General features: G+C 56.0%; 1 protein-coding gene across 4 annotated transcripts in view; it reads right to left on the reverse strand.

Annotated features, from left to right (window-relative positions):
* Positions 1–3,348: 3,348 nt before the first annotated feature.
* Positions 3,349–25,249, reverse strand: part of RERE (arginine-glutamic acid dipeptide repeats) — a 429,896-nt gene continuing 407,995 nt past the window's right edge. For 3 of the 4 annotated variants that reach the window (XM_032610681.1, XM_032610670.1, XM_032610682.1), the window contains 11 exons: positions 13,777–13,939; positions 12,830–12,922; positions 12,113–12,312; positions 11,144–11,305; positions 10,659–10,772; positions 9,089–10,407; positions 8,783–8,993; positions 7,773–8,496; positions 7,002–7,148; positions 6,342–6,522; positions 3,349–6,009 (listed from right to left, as the gene is read on the reverse strand). In XM_032610681.1, the coding sequence (XP_032466572.1) occupies positions 5,976–6,009; positions 6,342–6,522; positions 7,002–7,148; positions 7,773–8,496; positions 8,783–8,993; positions 9,089–10,407; positions 10,659–10,772; positions 11,144–11,305; positions 12,113–12,312; positions 12,830–12,922; positions 13,777–13,939 (3,348 nt within the window). In that variant the 3' untranslated portion in view covers positions 3,349–5,975. The remainder of the gene's footprint in view (positions 6,010–6,341; positions 6,523–7,001; positions 7,149–7,772; positions 8,497–8,782; positions 8,994–9,088; positions 10,408–10,658; positions 10,773–11,143; positions 11,306–12,112; positions 12,313–12,829; positions 12,923–13,776; positions 13,940–25,249) is intronic. The other variant, XM_032610678.1, reaches the window with a different exon arrangement.

A 25,249-nucleotide genomic window follows, 5' to 3' on the forward strand; every position in this document is an offset into this window, starting at 1 on the left:
AGGACTGGGTATGTCAGTGAGGACCGAGTTTCACATCTCTGGGGCAGGACCTGCAGCAGAGCCCGTGCAACGAATAAGGGGAGTGGAGGGGACCTGGGAGTGACAAGCAGTGGTCAGGTAGACAGAAGAAACTGGCCCTAAGACAGTCTGCCGGCCTCAGGGATTCTCCGTGGGCCAAAAGGGGCTACTAAGAAGTGCCTTTATTAAAGTGATTTTTTTTTTTTCTTGGCTGCGGTGGGTCTTCGTTGCTGCGCGCGGGCTTTTCTCTAGTTGCGTCGAGCGGGGGCTACTTTTCGTTGCGGAGCACCGGGCTCTAGGCGCGCAGGCTTCAGCAGTTGCAGCACGCGGGCTCAGTAGTTGTGATGCGCGGGCTTAGTTGCTCCGCGGCATGTGTCCCCTGCATTGCCAGGCGGATTCTTAACCACTGCACCACCAGGGACGTGCCCTAAAGTGCTATTTTTAATCTCATTCGCAGCACTGGCTGTCCACACCCGAGGGGTTCACGGAGGTCACAGTCGTAAAGCAGCTGTCCCCATCTCACCCAAAACTCTTTGCCCAGGACTGGAGCCAGAAGGGCTGTGAGATCCTGTAGCAGGCATAGTTGGGGACTGGGGGTGGGGTGGGGTGCGGGACTAAGAAAATTGAAGGGGAGGGAGGGGTCACTCCAGGAGCCACAGCAGAGGGGCCAGATCCCCGGATGGGGCTGAAGTCACTTCTAGCTGCTCATCCGCGCCTGTAACTCAGTAGCACACTTGGACAGTGCACCAAGGCAACTTCCTCTGCGGGGCCTGTTCATTCATCCAGCAAACAGGAAAGGAGCACACGCATCCCCCCATGCTGGAACATGGTCCAGGAACGAGGTGCCCGGGTAGGGGGGCAGCGGGGTGCCCGTGGAAGCACAGAGCTGGGTCGGGGCGATGCACGGGCATCTTCTTCAGCCTGGGGGCCCCGAGAGACCAAGAAGAAACAATTACACACGGCGGGGAATCTCGCTGAAGCAGCTGAGAGCCCTGCGAGGACCCGGGGAAAGGACCCCTCAGATACTGAGCCCCCCGAGGGCCCACAACGCAGGACAGAACACCCAGTGAGGGCAGGCGAGTCCCAGGGGGAAGGCCGGGCTGCTCCGTCCACGACAACGGTAACTGTAGCCCCACCAGGCCCAACCCCGAGCACCCGAGCGCCAGGACTCCAGTGACGGCCCACTCGAGCCTGTAGCCGCAACGGGCCCAGCTGGACAGCCACTTGCAGCGGCTGCCTACCCTGCAGGCTCATCTGGCTGACCCTCCCTGGGAGGGGGCAGGGAGGCCGAGGGCCCCCATCCTTCAGTGTCCCCACAGGCCCCTGGGAAGGACCTGCTCGGCGCTCCAGTGCAGGACAGACCCACGCACTGGTCTTGGGGCCCCTTCGCTTGACCCCAGGTGTCTGGCTAACTGGTCCTGTTTTGGTTCCATAGCTCTGAGTTCAGGAACTCGCCTGCACCGACCGGGTTAGCCGGGAGAGGCCGAGGGTGGTATCTGGGGTCTGTGTTGGTGCCCTCCCACCTCGCTGGGTCTCGCCTGAGGTTGGCAAAGTGTTCGCGGCTCAGATGCAGGGTCCCCGAGTGTGTCCAGGCAGAAGCACGCAACCCTGGCCCTCCCTCAGCAGCTGTTTTGTGTCCACGATTGCACAGCTGTGCACGCAGCCCTGGAATCTGATGTCTTCTCGGAAGGTCATTGCTGATCTCTCTGCTGTGTATCCTCGCCCTGCAGATAAGTGGCCTTGACTTACGCCGGTGCTGCCTAAGTGACGTGCCCCGTTCACCTGAACTTACCACGGACAAGGACCCACGCGGCAGCCCTGAACCCAGCCCTGCCAAGTGCCACTTTCTGAGTCCACGCTGCAGGGAACCAGAGGGGCTGAGCCACCGTGCCCAGGCCGAGGGTCCGTCCACCTACCTACTGAAAACTTCAGCTTCATAAAGGGCACAGTCTACATGAGAGACAGCCCTATACACTACTGATACCATGTGTAACACAGATAACTAATAAGGACCTACTGTACAGCTCAGGGAACTCTATTCAGTGCTCTGTGGTGACCTAAATGGGAAAGAAATCCAACTAGGAGGGGAGATATGTATATGCACAGCAGATTCACTTTGCTGTACGGCAGAAACACAACATCGTGAAGCAACTATATTCCAATAAAAATTTAAAAAAAAGAAAAAAAAGAGCCCAGCAGAGGTGGCACCTGGATTCCACCCACTCACCCCACTGCCCCATCCCACCTTCTCATCCGTGACTCATGACGACAGTCACATGTGCCTCCCATGGCGCCTGCACGGCCCTCACTTTGTTCCCCCAACTACCCAAACTGCCCAGCAGGGCTCCTGCTGTTGGAGGGCACGGAAGTGCCTCTAGGGCCATTGATGGGTATGCCACCTGCGCCCTTCCGGTTGGCAAAGCTTTCTCATGCCCTAAATTAGGTGGTGCCTAACACGTGCCGCCCCCCCCAGGCCTTCACCACAAGGCGCACGGAGCCTGGCTGGTTTGAGGCCGTTTACTAACAATGAGCACTCGGGGCTGCTCACGCTCCATCATCACGGCCAGACCCCAGATACAGAGTCGCACATATCAATTTCCAACGGCAGTCTCGAAGCTTCAGGAAATGCCGCGAACCCAACCTGGTGACTGCTGCCCCCTCGTGGCCACACGCACACCCTGCAGGTGACCCGGTGCGCTGTCACTGGGTAAGATTCCCCCATGGGGCTTGGAGGCATCCTCAACCTGGAGGGCACCTCAGCTGCTGAAGGCGGGCTGGGGGTACCGGCAGGCCTCGGCGAGAGGCAGAGAGGGGACAGGCAGGAGGCGCGGCCAGGGGCAGGAGGCCACTGTCCTGGCTGGTGGCTCAGACCTCTCCTCGGCAGAGAAGGAGCCACAGGCCCACGCGCCTTGGAGGGTGTCCACAAATTAGAGGTGCGGGTCGAACGGCACGGGGAGGAGTGAGGAGGGGGCGTTCTGGTCCCAACGCCATCACCCCGGTTGATGAATGCCCATTCATCAATGCCCACGGATGGGCACTGAATGCCCACTGCCTGGGGAGCCACTGCACGTCCTGACTGTCCCGAGTCAGCAAGCTAAAGCCTCCCCGCGAGGGCGGTGTACCCGCCAGAGAGCCCCTTCCCCCCGGACGATGCAGACGGGGCTCTCTGGAAGCTGTTTCGGAGGGTAAGCAGTGTGCTGGCAACGCAGAGAACCAAACCATCCCCCTGCGCCTCCGCACCCGGGGAGACCCAGGTCAGAACAACGGCCAATACGCCTCCCCCGCCCACCGCAGGGATGAGACGCAGTCCACCGGAGAACACGCAGCCGCTGTAGTGTAGCTTGTTTTTATTTATGTCCACGAATATTTCAAAAAAATTACAAAATACTCAGATGGAGAGAACACAGAAGTCACAATTTCTGGGTGTCTACTCTGTTTACACCGTGTTATCTCATGGCAAACTACTCATATATACATTTAGCTTCAAGATATATATAAACGTAGCAAATCAGAATGCACACTCCGCTCTGCTGCTGCCACAGCGAAGTGAAGCTCAACCCGACGACAGTGAACAAGATACACATAAAACACGGAAAAGCAAAACAACTCCAAACAAAGGGAGGAAACCCAAAAGGAGACCAAGGGGTCGGGCTTCAAAGACACCGTGAAGGTCTGGGGCCTCCGACACACGCTGCAGTTGACCAGGTGAGGATTTCGGGTTGTGGGTTTTTAAATGGAAGAATCTCAGTGCTTCACCTGGGGACGTGGGGAGAAAACCAAAACCTAAGGAGAAAACGCCTTCAGACAGTTTTCAAGTACAGACTTCCAAGTACTTCAACTCTCTCTCTTCTTTGGAAATGGACGAGAGAGGAGAGAAAGGAGGATAACTGGGCAGGAGGCGTCGCGTTCCACCCAAAGGGAGCAAAGCAGGCGGGGGCTTCCGTGCAGGAGCCGGGGCAGCAGGAGCGCCCGAGTCCAGCAGGAAGGGGCCCGGCTCAGAGGCGTGGAGGCCGCAGAGCGGAGCCCGCCCTGATGGCACGTCACTAGCCCCGGGGACACAAACGCCCCTGGCCAACGCGGCCACTCAAGCGATGACAAAGTGTTCATCTGAGCTTGCCTCCCCCCAAGGAGCTAAAGTTAAGGCAGAAATGGAATGAGAGAAAACGAAAGAAAAAACCTACGAACATTTTCAACAGACAAAACCATCCTCTATCTGTCCCAACGGAAACCGAACGTGGCTTTAGTGGACACTGGAAATGCCCTTGAGGCAAGTGTGAATCTGGAACCTGAATCTGAGCTATTGCCTGCTGGTTTCTGGGTCAAAGCGCCAGCCTCTCGTCCCGCCCCCTCTGTGGCTCCGGTCCTAGACGCGCTCCACGTCCACTGACCCCCAGGCGGGAACTCCGCGCACCACGGCAGAAAGAGCCCCCGAAGGGCTGAGAGAAGAGGAACAGAAAAGGTCACGTCCTGGCAGAAAGCGTGATCAACAGGTGCAGAATGTCCTTCCAACTTCCCCACCCTCTGCTCTGGAGAAAATGCAGCTCGCGGGCAACTCAGAAAGCCGAGGCGGGCTCTCTGGGCCACCTGCCCCCAGGTGGAGCTGCCTCTCACTCCACGTCCACGGCTGTGACCCCCGTCCTGCTTCCGGGAGGAGAGCGGGACGCCAAGTGTCTCCCTGTCCGACGTGAGTCCCTGTTCCTGGGGTAACACACAGGCCGCCACCCGCAGCCGGACCAACTCCGGGATCTCCCTCACTCCAAAGCAGCCTCGGGCCGTGACAAGGATGGCCTGGCCTCACCACAAGAAGATCCAAACGACGACACGCACGACAAAGCAGATTTCTAACAGATCCCTTTGGCAAGCATATGTGCTGAGTGGCTCGCAGGGAATCGTTTTCTTGGATTTTCTAGAATGTTTGTTTATGAAATTGTCCAAGTTAATGTTAAAAAAGGCAGTTCATTCAGGACAATCAAATGCGTGTGCAGAGAAATCTATAAGGAAATCTACAATCTGACACACAGAAACATGTGCTTTCGATCCCTCAGAGACAGAATGGGGGACATTTAACTCCTGCGCTCCTGGTGCAAGCTAACAGATGTCTGCACCGCTGGCAAAGCACAGGCTGGGAACAGACAGAAGTGAAAACCAAAGCAGCACAACAAAGAAACGGTTTGTAACACTGTCCCTGCAAACCCCTGGCTGCTCCCTGCTGCGCCCAAACCTAGTCCCAAGCGTTTGCCCGTTTGTAACTAGTAACGCCCATCCGTTCCCTTTAATTAAAGGGATAATTATATATAACTTTTTATTAAAAAATCAACTCTGTATTCTGTCAACAGCTGGTAGGAATTCACAATTAGTGACATGGCTGGAAAAAATAGATCAGAATAGTAGTTTATGGAAGAAAAAAAAGGCTGTTCTAAAATTATTTATTTACAGACGTAAAAAGCCATGCGCAGAACTTCCTCAAATTATGAAGATTTCCTACAATGTATTAAAATAAAAGATTTTTTAAAAATTACAGCTCTTGGATTCCAAACTCATACGCTGCCTATCTGGCAACCTTGTGGGTTTTGGAACACACGCAACTGAGTGTGTCTGCACGCACAGTGAAGGGTGTGAACTGGATTCTAGCACCTACTGAAGAAATCAAGGAAGGAAAAGAAAACTAAAGCCAAACCCCAAGATTGCAGGGGAGTTTTCTGAATGTTCAGTCCAGTCCAGGCCTCACTAAGTTTCTGGGGGACTGTCATGCAGGGAGACCCAAACCAGTCTCAAGGAATCCTCTCTACAAACGAACACTAGTATGCTGATACGTTTTTAGTTGTGGGGTTTTTAAATATATAAAGAAATCTTTAGAAGATATTCTTTTTGCTTTTGCAGCTCCTATTGTATGTAAAAAGTCCTGTTTCTCCCCCAAGAACTGGGGTTTCCACAGCCAGCGTTAACAAATAAATAACTTATAACTGCTTGTCACCTTCCTTCTTCAGTCGACTGGAAAGAGGGGGTGGAAAAAAAAAAAAAAAAAAGGAAGAAGTAATCAGCGTCAAGCCTGGGTAGGCCTGCAGCTGGAGGGCCCGGATGCCCGGGGCAGCCTCCACACCGCTGACCCCCGCCCTGTCTCCCCTCCTCAAGACAGCTCCACAGGAGGCACAAGAAGCAGAGGGGAGGGGGTGGGGGTGAACCGAGGGGGAGGGGGAGGAGTCCGGCGCTTGTCGACACGGGGTGGGGGGGGAGTGGGGGTGCAGCCAGGAGGGGCAGGAGGGGGTGGGGGACCCACAGGTCGGGGAGGTGGGAGCCTGGCCTCCCTCCCAGCCCCTCCTCACCTGTAATAATCTTCCTGACTCGGAAGGTGACCACCATGCATGTGCGGGTGTCCGTGCAGCCACTGCTGCTCCATGGCCAGTCTCTGCAGCTCCGCCGACTGGGCGTGCATGGCCTGCAGCTGGTGGGCCGCCGACATGGGGGGTGGGATGGCCCCAGGCAGGTCTCGGGGGTAGGGGGTGCCTGCCAAACACAGAACAGCCTCTGAGACAGAAAGGCCAGGATGAGGCCGGCCAGGAGCTCGGATCTGGAGGGAGCTTCCCAAGGGGACGGGCAAGAAGCCACCTCACCGGCAGGGAGCACTGGAGCAGAGCCCCCGCCCGCCCGCAAGAGAGAAGTGCGGCTCCCGGACCCCCTGCCCCTGGGCCCCGTCCTCCTCAGCCTACTGACTGGTCCTCACAGAGGCCTGCCCTCAGCCCTCCTTTGAATTCGGCACTCCGCTATCTCTTCCCTGCCCACCATCGTCCCGGCTCCCGATACACGTTTATACCCCTAACCCCCAGCTCCCTGGGAACAGGGGTCTGCCTGCCTTGTTCCCAAGTAGCCTCCCAACACTCAGGAGGTATGTGCTGAATACAAGAACGAACGGGGATGTCGCGGCAGACCACCACCCCAGCTCTGCCCTGGACCCCACCCCACCCCTTCCCCAGGCGCGCTCTTACCAAAAACTGGATGGCGAAGCATCTCGTGCTCATGGGGGGGCTGTCCAAGCAGAGGGCTGGGGAGGGTGCCAGGGGGATAGGGGAAGCGAGCCAGGTGCGGGCCAGCAGTCAGGGGGTCAACCAGCGGGTGAACTGGGCCTGCTGAACCTAGGACAAGGGGCAGAGGTGCACATGCAGGCGGTGCAGGGCTACGGGGGGCCTCTCGCCATTTGCCCTCGTTGGCGGCAACTCCCAGGGACCTGCTCCTCTCCACGGCTGGCTTCTGGTCACCAGGGCCACCAGCAACCCCAACCCAAAGTAGCTGTCACCCTCCGTGGCCTCCCTGCCCCTACAGCGGAGCTCTGGAGAGCCACAAAGTGAAGAGCTGGCCATGGCTTTCCTTTCCTCTCCCTCCCCCACCCCCTCAGCGCGCCCACAGGCAGAGCCTCCCCAGCCTCGCTTTGTCCAGGACCCTGGATCAGCAGAGCTTTGTCCAGGACCCTGGATCAGCAGAGCCCGCCTGGCCAGCTGCCCAAGGCCCTCCCGTGGCCTTCAGGTCCATAGGAACCCCAGGGCCGTTCCAGCCCTGCCCCAGCCAGCATCCCTCCTCCCAGCTCAGCTGGACTGGCACCCTCCCCAGGGCTGCCTCCCGGGCCCTTCACCCACAGGACCCAGAGGCGGCCAGCAGAGCAGGCGCTGCTGGACAGGGGCTCACTAAGCCCCGCTCTCTGCAGACCTCTCAGCCGCGCCCCCCGACAACGTCCTCTGCCCTTGGCTCCCTGGTGTCCCCACCTTGGTGGAGAGGGTCCTGCTGGTGGAGGTGGAGGTGCGAGTGGATGTGGGAGTGCTGGTGGTGGTGCGGGGTCACGTTGAACATCTGCAGCCGCGCCAGGGGGTCGCTGGTCAGTGAGGCCATGCGCTCGGCGTGAATGCGCTCGGCCGCCAGTCTGTCCGGGTAGCTCATTTCGGGCCGCAGCTGGGGGCCCGCCAGGGCCAGTCTCTCTCTCTCCAAGGGGTTCAGGCCAGGGTGGAAAGACGCGAAAGGGTGGGGGCCGGCGGCGGGGGGGATGGTGAGGGCGCCGTGCCGGGCGAAGTGCTCCATGGGGTTGGCGGCCGGGTGCAGGGGGTCCAGCTCCGGGGGCTTCACCTCGAAGCCCGGCTTCATCCGCTCCCGCAGCTCGCGCTCCCGGATCTCACGCTCCCGGATCTCGCGCTCCCGGAGCTCCCGCTCGCGGATGGTGGGGTCGACGTTGTAGAGGCCGGGCATGTGGTAGGCCAGCAGCGGGTCGGTGGGGTTGAGGGGCACGTAGAAGGGGTGGTTACGGTTGGTGGGCGACATGACGTGGGGCCGGGCGTACTCGCTCAGAGTCCGGAGGGCCGGTGTGTCGGGCCCGATATACGGAGGAACGGCCGCGATGGTGGTGGGCGGGGGCTCGAAGGAGGGCCGCATGTGGCCGGGACCACCGAGCTGGGGGTCGCCGAGGCGGCCTTCGTGCGCAGAGCTGGACGCCTTCTGCTAAAGGAAAAGAGGCCGTGAGGGCTGGGCGTGTCCGGCCGCCGGCCCAGCCAACTGGGTCCCTCCGTGCCCCAGACCCAGACCCGGACCCGGCCCAGCAGAGGTCCAGGCCCTGCACTGGCGGGGCACCCAGGGCCCGGATGGGTCCGCGTATCTGGGACACAGAGGTAACGTGGGTGGCTGCCGAGAGGACGCCAGGCGGTGGCGGCCCACCCCCGAGGCGAGCGTGGGGACCAGCCCTCTGGAGCCCCCGAGCAGAGCAGAGCAGGCCGCCCGCCCGACTCACAGCCGCCCGCTCCGCCTCGCGCTCCCGCTCGCGCTCCTTCTCTTTCTCCTTCTCCCGCTCCCGCTCCTCTCGCGCCTTCTGCTCGGCCTCCCGTTTGGCCTTCTCGATGGCCTCCTCCCTCTTCTTGGCCAGCTTGGACCCCGCCAGAGGCATGAAATACAAGTCTGTCCGCGCACATGAGTTGTAACCCCGGTCCAGGTGTTTGTAGAACCTGAAAAAGGCCCGGGTCTCGCTGGGGTCCCTGTCGAGGCCCCAGGTGCCCAGCTGTCCCTGCCCCGGACGTGCCCGGTTCCCGGGAACCAATACCTGGCAGACTGGCTGGCGTGGCTGGGGGTGTCCACCACAGTGGGCTCAGGGGACGGGCTCCGAGGCGGCGGAGGGGGGCTCTCGGGCTCCTCAGCTTCGTCCAGGGCCTCTTCCTTGACCTGGACGGTGGGGAGCGGGCAGGCTGCCCCCCCAGCTACGCTGCCTCCCGCAGCGACGGGGGCAGAGCAGGGCGGCTGGGCCGAGGGGCCAGGACCCGCCGGGGGGGTGGAGGTGGAGGGGCAACTCGGAGGGGTGATGGGAGGAGGGGCCGCGGCGGCAAAGGGGTGCTGGGCGAACGGGGTCTGGGGGGGCACCTGGTGGAGGCCCGTGGGGGGGTGGGAGGCAGGGGCCAGGCTCTGGCTCTGGGTCAGCACAGGGGGCTGGGCGGGGGAGGAGGGCAGAGGCTGGCTCTGGGGCATGAGCTGCAGGGGAGGCGGGTGGGCCGAGGGCGGGTGGTGCGTGGACAGGGAGCTCAGGGGCTTCAGGGCCGGAGGGGGCGGGAGGTTGGCGTTCATGGAGAAGGGCGAGGGCCCCGAGAGGTGAGGCGGGTGCTTGTGGGCCTGGGGCGCCGGCAGCTGGGGGATGGGTGTGGTGGGCGGGGGCTTGATGTGGGGCATGGCCAAGGGCGCAGGTGGCAGGGGCTGCTCCCGAGGGGGCTGCGGGGGCTGCAACGCCGACTGAGAGGCGGGCGGCTGCAGGGAGGCGTGAGGGTGGGCCGCCGCCTGGGAGGCCTGCGGAGGGAGGCCGAAGGGCTGCGGGGGGCCTGGGTGCTGCAGCAGCGGCCCGGCCTGGAGGCCGTGAGGGCCGGGCGGGCCCTGACCATGCAGGGGGGTCTGGGGGTGGGGCGGGCCCGGGGTGGCGCCGGCCGGCCCGGTCAGCGGCTGCAGCGGGGGGTGCGGTGAGGGCAGCCGTTGTGGGTGTAGGGCAGGTGCCTGCTGGACGTGGGCGTGGGGAGCAGGAGCTGAGGGCGCCTGCGGCTGGGTGGGGGGCTGGGAGGTCGACGGGGAGCCCTGTGACGGGGCGGTGGTGGCGGGCGTGGGCCCTGGCGTGGGCGGCTGGGCGGTCCCCGGCGCGGCCGACGAGGGAGCTGGAGCGGCCCCACTGGGAGCCTGCAAGGCCGGGGGCTGGGCCTGCAGCATCTGCTGCTGGGCCGAGGAGTCGGAGTCGCTTTCGTTGTCCTGGGGGCTGGGGATGCTGGGGGACGTGCTACGATTGTCCTGGTCGATGTCTTTGGGGTCACTGCTGCCCTCATCGTTGACGCTGCGGCTGTCTGAGCTCTCTCCCTCGCCTTCGGACGGCGAGTTGGGCCGGCTGATCTCCTGGGGCCAGAGAGCGGAGGGCGGACGCTCTAGCGGGGAGCTGGGGCGCCCTCTGCCCTGCCACACAGCGAGGTGTGGCTCCGGGGACCACGGGTCCTGCCCTGACCCGGCCAGTCTCGGGGGGCCGCTCTCTAGGCCCCTCCCTGGGAGAAGGGACATGACCTGTGCCCAGGGAGAATCTGGGCTGGGGCTTCTCAAGGGACATTAGCTTCCATTAGCGGTGATGAGCGCGGCTCAGCCACAGATCTCACCTGGGTCTTTGTCTTCTTGGAGCTGGTCCTATCGGCCTCATCCGTATCAGAGGCCACCTTCTCCCGCTGACGCTTGGTGCTCTTGAGAGGGGACGAGGCTTCCTCCTTCACCTTCTGAGGCGGGAAAGCCCACAGGGAGACTCAGGCTGAGGGAGGATGGGCCGGCAGCCTCGGGGGGTGTGGGTGACAGCTGCTTGCTGACGCCTGGCCCCCCCGCACGCCACGCTCCATCCCCGAAGACAAGAAAGCTCTGGAAGGGGCCAGTGGGCCCAGGAAGGAACAAGTATCTGGGGATGGGAAACTCAAGGCAGAGGTGGCCCCCAGAGGTCCGTGCTGGGAACCGCGTGGACCCCCATTCTCCAGGCCCCAGGCCAAGGCACTGCTGGTGCCCAGGAGGCTCCACGAATGACTAAGGGACACGGGGAAGCTGAGCACCGACTCCAGCAGCCCGGGTTTCAAGGGCAGGGTGGGCCCCAGCACCTCACCTTGGCCGACTTCTTCACCGTCTCTGCTTTACTGTCGTTGCTGGAGGTGCTGGCAGCGCTGGGGGAGTTCCGGCCGCTGGAGCGGATGTCTTCATTGATGGGCGAGGCGCGACCATCAGGGCTGGCTGGCTGCTTCTTCCGACCACTGCGCAGTGTAGACATCTGCCCACCCCAACCGGAGGCTGGTGAGACGGGGCCCCGGTTCCCACACCGGCCACCTGAGCCCCGGTCCCAGGCAGGAGCCTCCAGAGCAGGTCCACCAACAGCCTCGCGGCAAATCCCAGACCCTGGCCAACCACGGGGACCCCTGGCTGTCCCTGGCTGCAGGGGGGTCACCACGGAGTGAAGAAAGGAGGGGGTGAACGGGCGGGTTTACATGGAAAAGAGGGCGATTCTCAGCTTACACCGGAAGCGCTCATCTCCAGGGACTGTCCTGAATGAGGCAAGCCTGCCTGAGGGCAGAAGTCGGGAGGGCAGCCCTACTACGCGAGCTACCCCGAGGGACAGTTACACCTAAAGTCAGTTTTAAGTCACCTCACCCTTTCTGTTTGCTCCACGTTAACTGCCCGCTCCTCCCACCAGATCCAAACACACACACTTGCTGATTTCACCTGACAGGATGGAAGTGACCCGAGGAGATGAGCTGTCAAATAACGCAGCTCAGCTCCTAAAACCACCAGGCCTTCAGCATGTTTCTGCAAAGCCATGGGGGCTCGGAAGAGACAGGGGTACAGCAAGTCACACCGGTCTACCAGCTCCCCAAGGAAGATGCAAGGGAGGGAGAGAACAGAGAGCTCTTCCCAGCCCCACAGGCAAAAAGCTAATTAATGCCTTCGGGCAAATCATTTCACCTTCGGGGGGGTCTGTTTCTCTACCCAAAATGAAACACACCTACCATCCTCCTGATGGGCGCAAGCCCCCAGCAGGAACCTGGAGAAGCAGTCTGGCTGCCTGGCCACGGGGACTCACCGAGCCACGACTCCGCCGTGTCCTCATGCTATGTTTCCCACTGGGCCCATCGTCTTCCTCTTTCACAGGTTTGAACATAAATGGTGGGGGGTCCACGGGCTTCTCTATGGGGGGGAGCTCGCCGTATTTCTTGAAGTGAATGCGGCAGTCTGTACAGAGCAGGATGTTCTCCCGGCCCCCGTGGTGCCAGTCTTTGGAAGCTGTGCAAGGGAAGAGGGGCGGGGGTGCCAACCTCGACAACCAGCGCCCCTGGGGACAGACATCGGAGCAGGGAGGCCCTTCCATGGGCTCAGCTGACCCCGGCGTCACGAGAACCATGTAGCGCTGAGCTTGGACAAACACCTGTCACCCAGACCACAGAGGTACTAGTGTCGCCCTGCTCTCCCCTGGAAGGGAGAGGACTTCAGGACTGCCCACCACCCGCGCCTCATCTCAGGAGACCCAGGAAGAGCTGGCAGCAGGTTCCCAGGGGACACAGGCCCCGACCCTGAACAAGCCTGTCCTACCCACTGGTCGGCACTCCATCCCGAACGCTAACAGGAGAGTCAAGTAAAACAAAGATCTGCAACTTTCTAAGTAACCCTGAAGACAATGCAAATGTCAAGTCAATGACCGCCCAGACAGGCCTCCAATTCGACTCCCCGAACGCGCAGAGCCGGAAGTGGCCGAGCCCGGCCGTTCCAGCGCAGGGCACCCTGCCCACCAAGCCGCACTTACTGGTGCTGAAGCAGTGGCGGCAGGCGTAGCCCTTCAGCTCCTGCTCGCTGTCCTCACTGTCGAAGTCATCCTCACTGGCTGAACTCAGGTCCACTGGGCACGATGGGCACGCAAGGGGGTGGCGGGAGACACCGTCAGCTGGGCCAAGACTGGGACCACCTGTCACCTCTGGCCTGCCCCAGGCTCTGAGCCAACAGTCAGGGTGGCCCAGCAGGCCACAAAGGACCACTCTGAACGAAGAACTCGTGTACGAGGGGTGGTACCCGAGGGTCTGCCCTGCCACTCCGCGGGGGGGGCTGCTGTCACGCCTCAATCCCGGGGTGGCTGGCACTGATGCCCACAGCTGGTGGACGTGAACAGGGCCAAGTGCACCTGCGACGCCCTCCCTGACACCCTGAGGAACTCCCTCTCCAGCAAGCCCTAGCCCCTCCGGCCCTACTGGATTACTTCTTGTTTGCGTGAGCAACATAAGCGACCCTCAGGCTGAGTGCCCTGGGCCAGGGCAGAACCACAAGGCACTACTCTAGTTTTCAGAGGTTAAGAAGGTGTGGGCTTCACCGTCATATCAGATTGCAAGTCACAGGGGACCAAGAGGAGAATCCCAATAAAGTAGCAGGAAGAAGAAGAGAACGTTCATCGGACCGCACTGCAGCCACAACACAAGTGCAGTACACCCTCGGCTAAGGGGAAACGTCCTCTAAGTCACCAGTAACGCCTCAGGCCAAGGCCAAGACTTATATTTTTGTAAAAGATGATGTTGAGTTTAAGGAAAATCTAAATGTACGAATAGTTTGCAAAACTCTCCCTACCAAATCCCCCGAGTCAGTGAGACACTTAGGTCAGGCTTTGTACTCCCCGCCACCACACACACACGAGCTATGCCAGGGATGAAAGCAGGCCCACCCACAGCTGGGACACGTGCCTGCGTGTGCACAGCCCCCACTTACAGAATTCACTGGACGGGGGTCTGGAGGGTGTGTTGACGGGCGTGGATGCAGTGCGGGTCTTAATCCTCCTGAAGACGGCCTGCCTGCGGTGCCTGCGGTGAGCCCGGGAGCTGGCTGCTTCTGGGGTTTTCTTCCAGTAGTAATAGAAGGTGATCAGTTCTCCCTGCATGAAAGAAGGGACGGCTGTGAGGGAAGCGCCCTCGCCCCAGCACTGCCTCTTGCGCCGTGAGCAGAGGTTCGCTTTACGACAGCTGTCCGGAGGCCTGCACTCCCTCAAGACACACCTGCAGAGCTGCCAGGCCACTGGGGCCAGCCCCTTGGAGCGTTAACTTCTAGACATCAGGAACATTCATTTGCTCAACAGGTATCTGCTGGGTGCCTACTATGTGTAGATGCCGCCACTGCTCTAAGCACTGGAGGTGCATCAATAACTCACTGACAGAAAGGAAGACCCCCTATCCTCCAGCTGTGCGTGTGCGTGTGCGTGTGCGTGTGTGTGTGTGTGTGAATGGGCGCACACACAGAGGATGATCTCTTCACAGCGTTTCAGTGAATCCACAAAGGGGCGACATGGAAATACCCGGCCAGTTAGACCATTCCAGAAACCAAAGCAAACAACTGAGGTGGCAGGAACTGGGGCCAGGAGGAAGGTCAGGTAGAACAGACCCCAAACCCAGGCAAACTGCTCTACAGCTGAACGCCCACCCCGGACAAGCCGGCACTGGGTGCTGAAGGCGAGACCGGGGCCTGGCGAAAAAGATTAAGAGTGGACACAGCACACAGTGGCGCTGGGTGGAGATGAAAGGCCACATGTCACGAGGTCAGTGTTTCAGGTCAAAGGAGCTCCTCGTTTCACGCATGGCCCAAAAGAAAGGGAGGCAAGACATCTTTCTAAAAAATACAGCAAGTGGACATGAGTCCAAGTGCAACTTGAAAAAAAAAAAAAAACAAGAGCGTTTTTGGCACTCCCAGCCCCAAGGGGCTCATCAGGCACACCGTATGTGTACACACATGGGTGGGGGTGGGGGACGGTCGTATGCTGTGTTCCACTAACCCTGGCTGACAAAAGACCGTTTTCTTAAAACACCCCAAGATAAAGTGCCTCTACTTGGAATGTTTAAAAAACAGTTAAAACAGACTTCCCTGGTGGTGCAGTGGTTAAGAATCTGCCTGCCAATGCAGGGGACACGGGTTCCAGCCCTGGTACGGGAATATCCCACGTGCCGCAGACCAACTAAGCCTGTGCGCCACAACTACTGAGCCTGCGCTCTAGAGCCCGTGAGCCACAACTACTAAGCCCGTGAGCCACAACTACTGAGCCCACGCGCCTAGAGCCCATGCTCCACAACAAGAGAAGCCACTGCAATGAGATGCCCGTGCACTGCAATGAAGAGTAGCCCCCGCTCACCACAACTAGAGAAAGTCTGCGTGCAGCCGTGAAGACCCAACGCAGCCAAAGATAAATTAAATAAATAAATTTATTTTTTTAAAAACCCAGTTAAAACAGTGAGAGAGGCTCGATCACACTGATCTTCCCTAATTAAATCAATACTGTAGAAAATCAGTTAACCTGACAGACAGTATCTTGGGACATGTCCCTGGCAGGGGGGGTGGAAGGGGGTGTGTGGTGGTACGTCCCGCATCTGAAGGTGGGAGCTTCTTGGCCAAAGCCCACTCTGCCTCACAGGAGGCTCTCTGCCTTGTGAATGGAGGGGCCAAAAAAGATAAGTGAAGAGTCTGTCCTCCAGTGACCTGAGGTCTAGCTGCAAAGACCAGTGTTGAGGAGACTGAAAGAGACAGAGAAGCACGGGTACCACACGATGAACTCCTGGGACTGGTGGAGTGCCCAGTCAGATGAGGTTTCCATGAGCACACCCCCAGAAGGAACGGCCTGGGAACCCAACGGCAAGTAAGCTGGGACAGGAGTGGGCAGATCTGAGGCGGGGAAATGGCTTCTGCAAAGCAGGTGACGCACGTGTGCTGAGTACTCACTACTGAGAGCTGGATTCTTTGTGCATTTTCTTTTTTTTTTTTTTCCTTTTTGGCTGCATTGAGTCTTTGTTGCTGTGTGTGGGCTCTCTCTACTTGTGCCGAGCGGAGACTACTCTTCGTTGCGGTGCACGGGCTTCTCATTGCGGTGGCTTCTCTTGTTGCAGAGCATGGGCTCTAAGGCACGTGGGCTTCAGTAGTTGTGGCTCGCGGGCTCTAGAGCGCAGGCTCAGGAGTTGTGGCGCACGGGCTTAGCTGCTCGGTGGCACATGGGATCTGCCTGGACCAGGGCTCGAACCCGTGTCCCCTGCATTGGCAGGCGGATTCTTAACCGCTGCGCCACCCGGAAAGTCCCATCTCTGTGCATTTTCTAAGACACAGAACCACAGCCGTCATCAGACCCCTAAAGGATCTGTGATTCAAGGACTCCTGACTAGCTCCCACAAGGCTACAGCCTGTATCTCTTGGAGCTGTGGCTGTGCTTTAGTCTTTCCAAGCACCACTGAACGAAACGCTAGGGACTGCCAGTGTTTTAAGAGATGAAGCACGACCCCAGGCCAAGGAGGCCAGGAACCAGCCACCAAGGACGCTTCCCACCCCCTTTTCGGTTCCATGAGTTGGTGACTGAACAAGGGCAAATGTAGGACTTGCCCTCGGATTTCTACCCTGTCTATTCCATGTTAGAGCACAAATGCAGGCTATATGATGGGCCCCACGGTGAGTGGAGTATCCTGAGCCCCTTAGGTCACGATCTAAGAAACCTCCCGGCTCCTGCTTCTTTACTTCCTACCCTCCTGACTTGGAAAGTCATTTATCTGTACTGATCTTTTGCTGTTGGCGGGCTCAAACTCATAAATCCACTAGGGGATTAAGAGACCTGTGCTGACATAAAAGTGACCTGGCTCTGGTTTTCCTATGAGAAAACACAGAACAGAAGCCAAGGCAGGTCAGCGTCACCCTTCAAACACTGTGTCAGAGCGGCGTACTTCATCAGTTCAAAAGGGCAGCTGGTGCAGTAAATCATGGCCCAATCCCAGGGCTGGAAAAAAGAATGAGGAAATCCAAAGTGGTTCCTGTTCCTCCCACCTCCGCCTATAGCTGAGGTTGTTTTAGGGGTCAAGGGTGACAGAGGCCTCGGATGGTGGAAGGAAACAAAAATGGGCGAGACAGGCTTCCCCTGCCGATGCAGGGGACACGGGTTCGTGCCCCGGTCTGGGAAGATCCCACATGCCACGGAGCGGCTAGGCCTGTGAGCCATGGCCACTGAGCCTGCGCACCCGGAGCCTGTGCTCCGCAACAGGAGAGGCCCGCGTACCACAAAAAAAAAAAAAAAAAAAAAAAATGGGTGAGAAACCTGGAGGGGAGGCACGACCACCAGTGTCTCTGTCACACCTCGGTCTGACCTGAAGGCTGTGAACAAGAGCCGCCCTGACGTTTCTGCACAGCCCTGGTCCGTGTGCGCTACTGACTCACATGGTTATGAGGGATCCTTTCTATTTCTCACACATGAATGTTCTTAAAGAGTTTCAAATAGTATCAAAAGATGGTATGGGGACTTCCCTGGTGGCGCAGTGGTTAAGAATCAGCCTGCCAACACAGGGGACACGGGTTCGAGCCCTGGTCCGGGAAGATCCCACATGCTGCAGAGCAACTAAGCCCATGCGCCACAACTACTGAAGCCCGCGCTCTGCAACAAGAAAAGCCAGCGCAACGAGAAGCCTGCGCACCGCAACGAAGAGTAGCCTCCGCTCGCCACAACTACAGAAAGCCCGCGCACGGCAACGAAGACCCAACGCAGCCAAATATAAAATAAAGTAAAATAAAATAGAAACAGCTTTTAAACAAGGAGCCGGAACAGATTCCACCATCTGAGTTCCAAGGATCAAAATGACCAAGTCTGAAGGACTGTTAAAATTAAAATGAAAGAATATAAATTTCAAAATTCAGGAAGATAGGGGAGTGACGAGAAATCTCATACACTGCTGGTGAAATGTAAAAGGGTCAAACCACTTTGTAAAACTGTGTGGCATTTCTTAGAAAGCCAAATATGTACCATACGACCTAGCAAATGATTCGACTCCTAGGTGTTTACCCCAAAGGAATAGAAACATATGTGCACACGAAGACTTTTATACAAGTGTTCATTAAAACTTTACTCTCCATAAACTGGGAACCAAAAACTGGGAACAAGTCAAACAGCCCCTCAACGGGAAAACGGATAAACGTATTATGGTACACCCACTCACAAGAATACCACTTGGCAGTAAAAAGAAACAAACTACTGATGGATACAACCAGTGGATGAATCTCAAAGACATCATGTTGAATGAAAGCAGCCAAACACCAAAGGGAACATACAGACTGTACGATTCCGTTCTAGAAAAGACAAATCTGTAATCACAAAAAGCAAATGAGTGGTTGCCTGGAGTCTGGAGCATGAGGGGTAGGCAATGGAGATCTTTTGGGGTGATGGGACTGGTTCTATACATCGATGGTGGTGGTGTTACATGGATGTATATTTCATGGATGTATATTACATGGATGTATACAGTTGTCAAAACTCACTGAACTTGTGCACTTCAAGTGGGTGCATTTTTATGATCTACATGGTATGCACACCATACATCAATGAGTTGACTATGAAAGAAAAAGAAAAAAATCCAGACCAGGTTTTATCAGCTGCCTCTCAACCACTGTAATGTCTAGGAAGGGATTAAACATTGGAATGGAGCAGATCTGGGAGGATTAGAAACAGTATATTGGTGACTGCATGGGTGGCTAGGTCATGAGCACAAACAAAAGAATATGTGGGGGAAAGCTTTCGTTCTACAAATAGGGAGTGAAGCAGCTCGAGGCCTCACCAGGAATGAAGTCAATTGAACTTTAATCAAACATGCATAGCGTGTGCTGTGGAGACCCACTGCACATAAATTCAGGGAAGAAAAGCTGTTGCAGAAATCAATAGCTTACTGAAACATTAACACAGGCAATCACTGATCACAAGGCAGCTCCACAAAGGCAGCCTTGCAAATGAGCTCCTGCTTGCGTTGCAAGCGCACAGAGAGGCATAAATGCTGTCGACACGAATGGCCTGTAATGATCATTTTGTCCCCAGTGCTCGAACCTCATCCCGCAACAAGGCCTCACTCACAGTCAACACGCCTCACGTCTCGGGACAGAACTGCACAGGCTCAAGGAACTAAACTGGTTTAGTGCCTGGGCAAAGAAGCAAAGGAAGGGGCTGAAGTCATCTCTCAGGGAAAAGCCGGTGCGCAGCAACGAAGACCCAACGCGGCCAAAAATAAATAAATTAACAAATAAATAAAATATATATATTAAAAGAGAGAATGGATAAACAACAAGGTCCTACTGTAGAGCACAGGGGCTATATTCACTACCCTGTGATGAAGCATAATGGAAAAGAATATGAAAAAAAGAATGTCTGCACGTGTGTAACTGGGTCACTTTGCTGTACAGCAGAGATGGGCACAACACTGTAAATCAACTAAACTTCAATTAAAAAACAAGATAATTTCTTTTTCTGAAGTAAGATGAGCTACATGTCTTCTCTCTAAGGGACCTTGGGGAAATGAAAGCATAGAAGAGACTGTTGAAGAGGAAGGCACTGCAGGCACTTCAAGTATCAAAGGTTCGTTGTCAGCGAGCACGTCTGTCCCCAGGACCATCACAGGGCAAAGCTCCCCACGCCCCAGGTTCTCTCCCCGCAGCCCAGCACGAACTCCCCAGACACGGGCCCTCTGGGAGGCTAGTGCGGAGGCAGAACAGGCAGTCAATTATTTTCATCCCATTGCTGAAGCGTAAGGGTCCACCCAAGACTGAGTCCCATTTGCTGCAACTGTCACATAATCATTACTGCTACAACCATCCACAGAAGCCTCAACCCTCCAAGGTGGTGGAAGATGAGGTCCAGGGATCCCCGCCCGCACACCGAGTCCAGGGTTGCCATCTACGATCAGGTCCTCTCTTTCCAAGCCAAGGGAGGCCTCAGTCTTTTGTAAATAACCCTGTACACGCGCACCTCACTCTCCATTCAGGGTACACAACAGTGTTCCCTTCTCTTCCATTCGGACAACACGGTTCTGTGAACTGGCAGAAAACAACGATGCCCACTGGTCTTCCGTTAAGCTGTATTAAGCAAGGCCCTGGAAACCAGTCTCCTGCTTCCGGAACACGCAGGGAGGCAGGTGGGTAACTGAACCCGGTCCCCGCACTGTAGTCAGTGCCCCGCACTAGCCTCAGGAGGTATACCCAGTGGGGGGCGCCCACAAGTGCCCCTTCTGCTGGTGAGGGGAAAGGGACTTCTCCTTTACCAAAGTTTCAACAGGCACCCTCCTCTCCTAGCCAAACACTGCCTACTAAGTGGGGGAGGGCTGGGGGGACAACAGAAGAGACGGGATGGAGTGGCAGGCCTGGAGCTGCTCCTGATGACGGCATTATAAACACAGTGTCTTCTGAAGCGATTTTACAGGCACTTCAAGGCCACCTACCAGTCAGCAGACAACGTGGTGGACAGGCCCCACGAAGTAGCAGCTGACCTTCACACGCAACTGACACACCCCACTGCAGGGGTTAGAAAGTAAGCGTTCAGAAGAAATTATCTTATTTCTCTAAGACATATTATTAACTGTTCAGACGCTAAATGAGTATTTTAACTTGAGTATGTGGAGCAAGCACCGCTAAGTGATCTCCACACAACGCCTTAAGTCAGCAGGCCGATGGCCAATTAGCATCAGACTGGTGTTCCCCTGCTAAAACTTGTTTGAAGAATGCCCTTCAGTCGCCATCTGGCTGCTTCTTTGGTGGTCCCGGTAAAAAGGGTGAAGAAACCCACCACCATGGAGAGATCTAAAACTTTAAAAAAAAAAAAAAAAAAAAGTGTGTTTTTCCAGGGAGAAGGTCCAGGAAGCAATGAGTAGTTATGAAACAAGGCCCCAAACCGAGTGGGGCAGGAGGGAGAAGGAAACATGGCACAGAGTCGCTTCAAGCTGCTTCATTCCCCAACCCAGGGCCCCAGGAAATGACACCGTGGCCACTGGAGCTGGTGCTAGGAAGCCTGCCTGGGACGTGTCTCCTGGGAAGAGCTGCTCTAACCGGAGCCGAGCTCAGGCCCTCTGATTTCCATGGCCACCTCTGCCTGGGAATTACAGCTGCATTGTTTCTTGGCAAAAACTACTAATTCAAGGGTAGTGAAGCAAGTCAGTTAAATTTCCTGTCACAGACTCCCACGCAAGTCATTCTTTCCCTTCACTCCCTGAGGATTCAAGGGCTGAATCTGACAACTGTTTAGAACATCTGAGGTGAGCAGCCGGGCACTGGGTAGAACCGTCCACTGCCTCCACTGTCTTTAGGGGCAGCCACCTTTACAAATCTTTTTCCAGCAGGCAACTGGTTGTCTTCCAGCAACAGCTCTGGTAATTAAAGCAATGCTGTCCTGGGCTCCTTCTTTTGTTAACCAACCGAATCCCCTAATCGCTAAAGGAGCCCCCAGCCAGCTGGCTCTGCTGCTAATCGTTAAACACCACCTCTGTGGTCTCGGAGTGCATCTGGGAGGACGATGACATGCTTGAAGGCTCACAGCAGAAAACCACAGCCTCCTGACCTAGCAGGCCAAGCGGGAGGAAGCCCCACGCGAGGGGGTATCCTGCTTCGGGGCAGGCTCCCGACGCTCCTTACCCTCTTTACCCACATCCGGCTCCTTTCCTGGAGAGACGAAGGGAAGGGAGGAAAGGCAAGACTTTGGAAGTCTGGGAAGGCCTCCTGGGTGTAACTGGTTAAAACGACAAGGCCACGTGAAGACACTCAGAGATATGCCTGAACCAGGCACTCTGCTGCCCCTGTTTAAAATCTCAGTTGTGCAGGGTAAAGGAAAGAAAAAATTCTTTTCTTTTTTCTTTTTTTTTTAAACAACTACCACCACTACATGTGAACATTGTGAAGGAATGGGAAAAGATCTGGGTTTCTTCAACTCAAAATTGTGGAGATCTCCTAAGCTCCACACTTCTTTAGCTGCTGACCTCAGCCACCTGCAGATTCTACCTCTGGTCCCACACCTTTCACGCATCGGATGTCCAGACCTGCGGTCCTGGGCTGGCTTGTCCCCTCCCACACACAGACTAGGTCAGTTCTCCCAAAGCACAGCTCTGACCTCGTCAACTTTCCTCTCTGAATCACTGAAGGCTCCTCGAGGCCTACAGAACAAATGCCCAGCTGCTTCACTGCTTCCTCCAGGTCTTTCCCTCTGTCCCCAGAAGACCTTTTGACTGCATTCCCCACCTCTCATGGTCTCTGGCTTATGCCAAACACGACGGCCAGTCCCTGTTCCTCGGTGCTTTCCTGCTGCTGGCGGGACGCAGCCCCGTGAACCGCTCACTACTCTGTCTCCTTGATGTCCGGTCCAAGCCCTCCTCACCATGCAGGGCTCCGGCCATCCCAGATGTCGTCTTCTCCTCGAAGTCCTCCTTCACCCGTGTCGCCAACCACGAGGCCGTCGCAACGTCGTCTCACTCCTCCGTGCTGTACACACAGGCTCCCCCTCGGACTGCAACCATGAATGAGCTTGTCCAGCTCCCCGGGTCTATGTCCACCTCATCTGTGGGACCCACCCCAGAGGTCTAGGGCATCGTCTTGAATATAATGAGTATTCAATAAACGTCTGACGGAATGAGTATTTCTTGAGAACTGAAATTCACTGGAAACAAACACTAAAAGGGTAAAACTTTTGAGAAATGGAAACAAGATTGCCAACTTCTTATTTTGCCAAGTAAGGTCACTGAAAACAGCTGCCTCATCTCACCATTATTTCACAAAAGAAATGACATTTTATCTCTAAAAAGCAGAAAAAGACAATCTCCAAATAAGGGTTCCTGAATTTGATATTTACTGTTATGCAAAATGACTACATTGTTCTTATTTTTCACTTCCCACAGGCCCGTGAAAACCGAATCCTTGCGCGTGCGTGGTCACTTGGAAGCAGCTGCTCTAAAGGTGGGCGTCAGGGCTGGCGGGAGGGTGGGCTTAGGAATCCAATGCCACCACTTCCTCACCAGTAGCTTTACTTACAAACCAACAAACCACCTTTTACTGGGCTATAAAATCTATAATAACAATAGCTAAGCACTATAAATATGCACTTTCCATACTTTAACATATTTAATCTTCATAGTACCCTCACATCTTCATTACCCCTGCTTTACGAATGGAACAACCAAGCCACAGGGAGAAGAGGTCATAGCTTCAGTTGGCAGCCCTGGGGGTCTGGCTCCAGAGTCTTATGTTCTTAACCACTCTGCTATGAAGTAAGGGGAAACAGCAATTTTTTTTTTTAAAGTCAGAGGCTCAAATTTGGGTTATCTTTGATCTACAGAGTTCATTTCTATAGCATCTTAAACCCACTAACTGGAGCCTGGATAGTGGTGGCTGAAGAGCACAGAGGAGCACTGTGCATCCCTGATCACAACAGGCAGCCGGCCTTCCCCCCTCCACCACCCCACCCATGAATTACAGAACCGCACCCGCCTAAAGCAACTCTTGGGGGGACCAAGGTCAGACACACATTTGGTAGGCACGAGTGCACAATGAGAATTATGCACAAGCCCAGAGAAACACGTCCTACTTCCCATACCGAGAACAGACAGCAGGGACAAGACTGGACGGACTCTGGGGGCCCACTGCCACGGGCACCCTCCTGACCAGCTCGCCACGCCTTGGGCCGTCCAGGGGCCCCTGTTCCAGAAGCCCTCTGTCCACTTCTCGCTCTAGGCTACAAATGTCACAGACCTGTGCCGAGCAAAGGGCCTTCACGCACCTCTTCACCCCAAAGTAGTGACTCTTCATTCCCCAAGGAAGCTTGAGAGTTTAGATCCTGCAGAGTCCCTCAAGAAAAGACTTCTGCACATGCTACAGGGCAGCCTTCCAAACTACTTCCAGCTAGAGGCATCTAATTAAAGCGGCGACTTCCAACTGTGACTCATGGGCCACTCAGGGGAGCCCAAGAGCCTCCACTCTTGCTGCCTCCTCCCCAAGCGGCTCCATTAAACCACCAACTGAGCCCCCGCAGAAGGTTCTGCCACTTCACCAAAAACAACAACAGTAACCAAACATAAGTAACAGGTCTGGAAATGGCTCATTTGAAGACACAGATCAACACCATCACGAATTGGTCTAAAGCCCAGCCTGAACTGAAGGGCTCCCAGCCACGTGCGGGGCCCACATCAGCCTCTGGCACAGCACGTGACCAACCGCCTTTGCTTAACACGGATCCCCGCAGAAGCGCCCACAGGGGGGGGCCTTTATTTTTGGTTTTACTGGGGTGTTTGTTTAAATACAGACTGTTAACATTTTCAATATAATAACGTCAACACCAGGAGTCTCGTTTTCTCTGTAGGGCCTCCCAAACCTCAAGAATTCATTCACTGAAATAGGTTTTCTCTCCCACAAGCTGAATACTTCATTATTTCCTGAATTCACTTTATTGGAGTTCAGCAACAGGGCAAGTGGGATTTCACCGCCATTGGGTCTATCACCACATCACCCTTCTTAATGTTTTCTAGTTCCTGTAACAAAACCACAATTCTACCAGCAAAGGGGGAAAAGAGAGAGGGGAAAAGGAAAGCCATAAAACTGTTAAAACCGCCATTCTCTGTCTCGTAAACATTTTTCTATTTATCGGCCTTTCATTGTCTGTGCAATCTTATTATCCCTGCACAGTTATCAAAGTGACATCCGCCAGGGTCACCCTATAAAATATACATTGGCAATGCAACATTTAATGACAGGAATGGGACAAAGGATGAAGGATGGGAGAGGGTGGCATGCTACAGGACGTTTTAAAGGGATCATCAGTTATATCTGTGCATTTCCCGAGGTGATAACTGAATAACGGGGCTGGAGGGAAAGCCATTTTTGAGCTCAGAAAGGACAGTCAGGAGACAACGTGTTTGTACTGGAAAACCTGTAATGACTGCCAGAGAACGAGAGCAGCTACTGTAGCAACACTGCTTCTTCTATTTTATGCTTTTTAGGGACGCACAGCAAATTATCAAGTACAATCAATTTCTGCAAGTTGAATTTTGAAATAAAGGATAGACAAAGAAAGGAGCGAAAGGGGTATTTAATTTTGTCATTCTATCACATTTGTTTAATAAAAGGAACAGAAGCAAAGACTGCTCTTCAAAGCACAAAAACACAGTTACAGTACAGCATCCCAGATGCGAAACGTGCCACGTCTTTCACTTGAATTTTGGATTTAACCCGAGGCAAAGATCTCCGAAAAATCCAGACAAGCTTGCAAACCAAACCTGTGCTTCTCTGTGCTCCCGTCTCTCACACGCGGCCAGCAGTTGCTTCATGGCAGCTTTTAGCACAAAATAACTGTAGGGAGGAGGCCGAGGGGTCAGCAGCTCTCTACACACAAGCTGTTCCGGCTGAGGTGTCCCGCCCCCCAATTCCTGTGCCTGTTCCTTCA

Source organism: Phocoena sinus, chromosome 1 (genome assembly GCF_008692025.1).
Source record: "Phocoena sinus isolate mPhoSin1 chromosome 1, mPhoSin1.pri, whole genome shotgun sequence".
Classification (NCBI taxonomy): Eukaryota; Metazoa; Chordata; class Mammalia; order Artiodactyla; family Phocoenidae; genus Phocoena; species Phocoena sinus.